The sequence below is a fragment of the Merops nubicus genome, unplaced genomic scaffold, assembly GCF_000691845.1.
Source record: "Merops nubicus isolate BGI_N331 unplaced genomic scaffold, ASM69184v1 scaffold32316, whole genome shotgun sequence".
Lineage (NCBI taxonomy): Eukaryota > Metazoa > Chordata > Aves > Coraciiformes > Meropidae > Merops > Merops nubicus.
The window spans coordinates 1-2,934 of record NW_008613460.1 but is presented as its reverse complement, the minus strand read 5'-3'; the positions used below and the strand labels follow the sequence as shown (position 1 = coordinate 2,934).

The 2,934-nt window shown below is 42.0% G+C and overlaps 1 protein-coding gene across 1 annotated transcript; it reads right to left on the bottom strand.

Moving 5' to 3' along the window:
- Positions 1-4: 4 nt before the first annotated feature.
- On the bottom strand, positions 5-2,878 carry LOC103774506 (myosin heavy chain, skeletal muscle-like; the record flags this gene model as incomplete). The annotated part of the gene is given in 4 exon segments (XM_008941918.1): positions 5-19; positions 362-565; positions 2,547-2,699; positions 2,702-2,878. Coding segments are annotated over 4 exon segments (549 nt in total), but the record flags the coding sequence as incomplete, so codon positions are not given.
- Between the last annotated feature and the right edge of the window lie 56 nt (positions 2,879-2,934).

Genomic DNA, 2,934 nt, shown 5'->3' with positions numbered 1-2,934 from the left:
TGTTGATCAAACTTGTGTTCTGTTGAACAACAAAATATTTTTTCTAGTTGAATAAAAATCAGAACATTTATTTTAGAAATTTACTCTTTAAACTTTTCATCTATATCTCTAATATTAGCATCTTCAAATGATTCATATTTTCAGGTCATACACAACAAGAGAGCAGAGAGTTCTTAAAATTTTAAGAAGCTCTTCTGACTCCTGTTAATGCAATCCTACTCGTTTTACCTGTTTCTTTGTACAGAGATAGTGATTCTTGTTCAGGTTAAGTTTTTTATTACATGACATGACTTAAGAATTCACACAGATAAACTATCTGAGAAAAAAGACTCTTGACATTTTTGAATATCATTAATCTAACCTGAGTGTGGAGGAGTTGAACTCTCTCACTTGCGTCCATCAGTTCCTGCTCAGCCACTTTCCTTGACCTCTCTGTCTGCTCCAGGGCTGCCCGTAGCTCCTCAATTTCAGCCTGCAGCAGGTTTGCTCTGCGCTCCACCATGGCCACCTGCTCCTTCAGGTCCTCCTGTGTCCTGACAGCATCATCCAAGTGTATCTGGGTATCCTTTAGGCAATGAAAAAGAAATTATGAGGCACAGGACTGTTTCACAATGTCAATTACCACCAGTCCAATATGTATTATATGTATATTTATACATCTAATATATATTCATATGCAGAATTATTTGGCTACTACATGCACAGTATCTAAGAATGTAAGCAGGAGATTTATACATAGCATTGAACACTGTCCCAGGCTGAGTGACAGCCTTACATAAATTTAAGTTTGTGCAAGGGGAAGGTAAACCTGAATTCAAACCGCATCTGACTGACACAAGTAACTTAGAAGATGAAGAAAACTGGACTTTTGTCTCTTCTTGAGGCAGAAAAGAATCTTCCCCTTTCTTCTAAAGTTCTACTACTTAACAGAAACAGTGCTCTGGAGCTGAAAATTGAAGAGCACATGAGTGACTGACAGGATCAAAAAAAATCAACCATGTAATGGTGATACAACCACCCACTCACATTCGAAGCAGTGCCACAAGAAAAGTACATAAGGTATTAGTAATTGGAAATTCCTTACTGAGAGGCATCAAAACACCCATTTACTATGCAGATAATTTCTCTAGAGAAGTTTGCTACCTAAAAGAGCTCACACTTGTGTTGACACTGAGATACTAACAAACTTGGTGAACCATCCAGATTATCATCAGCTTCTACTATATGCTGTAGGCTTTCATGATACTGCAACAAAGCAACTTGCAATCATCAAAAGAGACCATATATCCCTCAGAGCAATGTTAGAATCTGAAGTACTGGTGGTGTTCTCCTTTAGCCTCCCAGTCAGAGGAAGTTGTTCAGCAAGGAGGAGAAAAATTGAACAGGCCTGTCTGTCTAGCTGATGCCATCTTCAAGGTTTTGGCATCTATGATCTTGGATCTAACTTTCAGAAGCTTGGTCTGTTGGGAGCTGATGGGATTCACATGAACAAGTGGAGCAAGAGGGCCTTCACCAATAAGCTGGCCAGAGCTTTAAATTAGACTTAGCAGGGGAAGGGACACTATCACTGCTATCACTGCTCAGAAGGGACAGGCAAGGAAGCAGGGCAGGTTGCCCTCTATGAAAAAAAAAAATGGAGTGATGGCATAGAGCTCTCTTTGAAAAACAATGATGAGCCAGGTTAAGAACTAACGAGTAAAAATTAGAGGCCAACCCAACAAAGGAAATCTTGTGGCTGATATTTACTACATCACCTGACCAAGGGCAGCTTGTTAATGAAGTGTTATTACTTCAGCTATGGGAAGCATCACACCTACAGGCTCTGATCCTACTCGAGGACTTCAATCACTCTGACTCTCAATTCCCATGTGTAAGCAATCAGGCAAATAAGGCAGAAGAGCATGGCTGAGAAGTACATGCTGGTCAAACTAAAGTGTAAGAAGAAAATACATGGGCAGTGGAAACAAAGACATGTATCTTGGGAAAAACAGAGGGATACTGACAGATATGTAGGGATAGGAAACAGGAAAGCTAAGGCAAAATTGGGGATGACTTCCTGTTTTAGTAAGCTTTGGTGAGGCCTCAATTTGAATATTACATGCAGTTCTGGGCCCCACAATTTAAAAAGTACATTAAGGGAATTGAATGCATCTAGAGGAGGGCTACAAAGCTGGTCAAAGGACTGGAAGACATTTCCTCTGATGACCAGCTAAGGACATGGGATTTGTCCAGTTTGGAGACAAAGATACTGAAAGATACCTCTTTGCTCTCTCCAGCTTCCTGAAGAGGAGAACTGAAAAGAGAGGTGCTGATCTCTTCCACCTGGTATCCAGTAATAGACTGTTGTGGATGCCCCAACACTGGAAGTTTTAAAAGGTCAGGTTGGATGAGATGTTTAGCAGTCTGCTCTAGTTAAACATCTTTGCTCATGGCAGAGGGGCTGGACTAGATGACCTTTGATCATTCAACACATCATTCTAAGATTCAATTATTCTAAGCTGTTACACAAACTAAACACCTATGTGCGTATCTGAAGTTTAACATACCTTGAGCACTGCCTGTGTGTTTCTCAGGTTCTTCTGGGCCTCTGCAGCCATGCGGTTGGCATGGCTCAGCTGGATCTCCATTTCATTCAGGTCTCCCTCCATCTTCTTCTTCAGACGCAGGGCTTCATTCCTGCCAGACGCAGTGCTTCAGTCCTGCTCCTGATCTCAGCGTCCAGGGTGCTCTGCATGGACTCCACAACTCGGAGGTGGTTTCTCTTGAGCTGGTCGATCTCCTCATCTTTCTCTGCTATCTTCCTGTCAATCTCAGACTTCACTTGGTTGAGCTCCAGCTGGAGGCGGAGGATCTTCCCCTCCTCATGTTCCAGGGAGGCCTGGAGAAGTGGACACATCCTTTGTGACATTGATAAAGCTACTGCTTGCTTTCTAG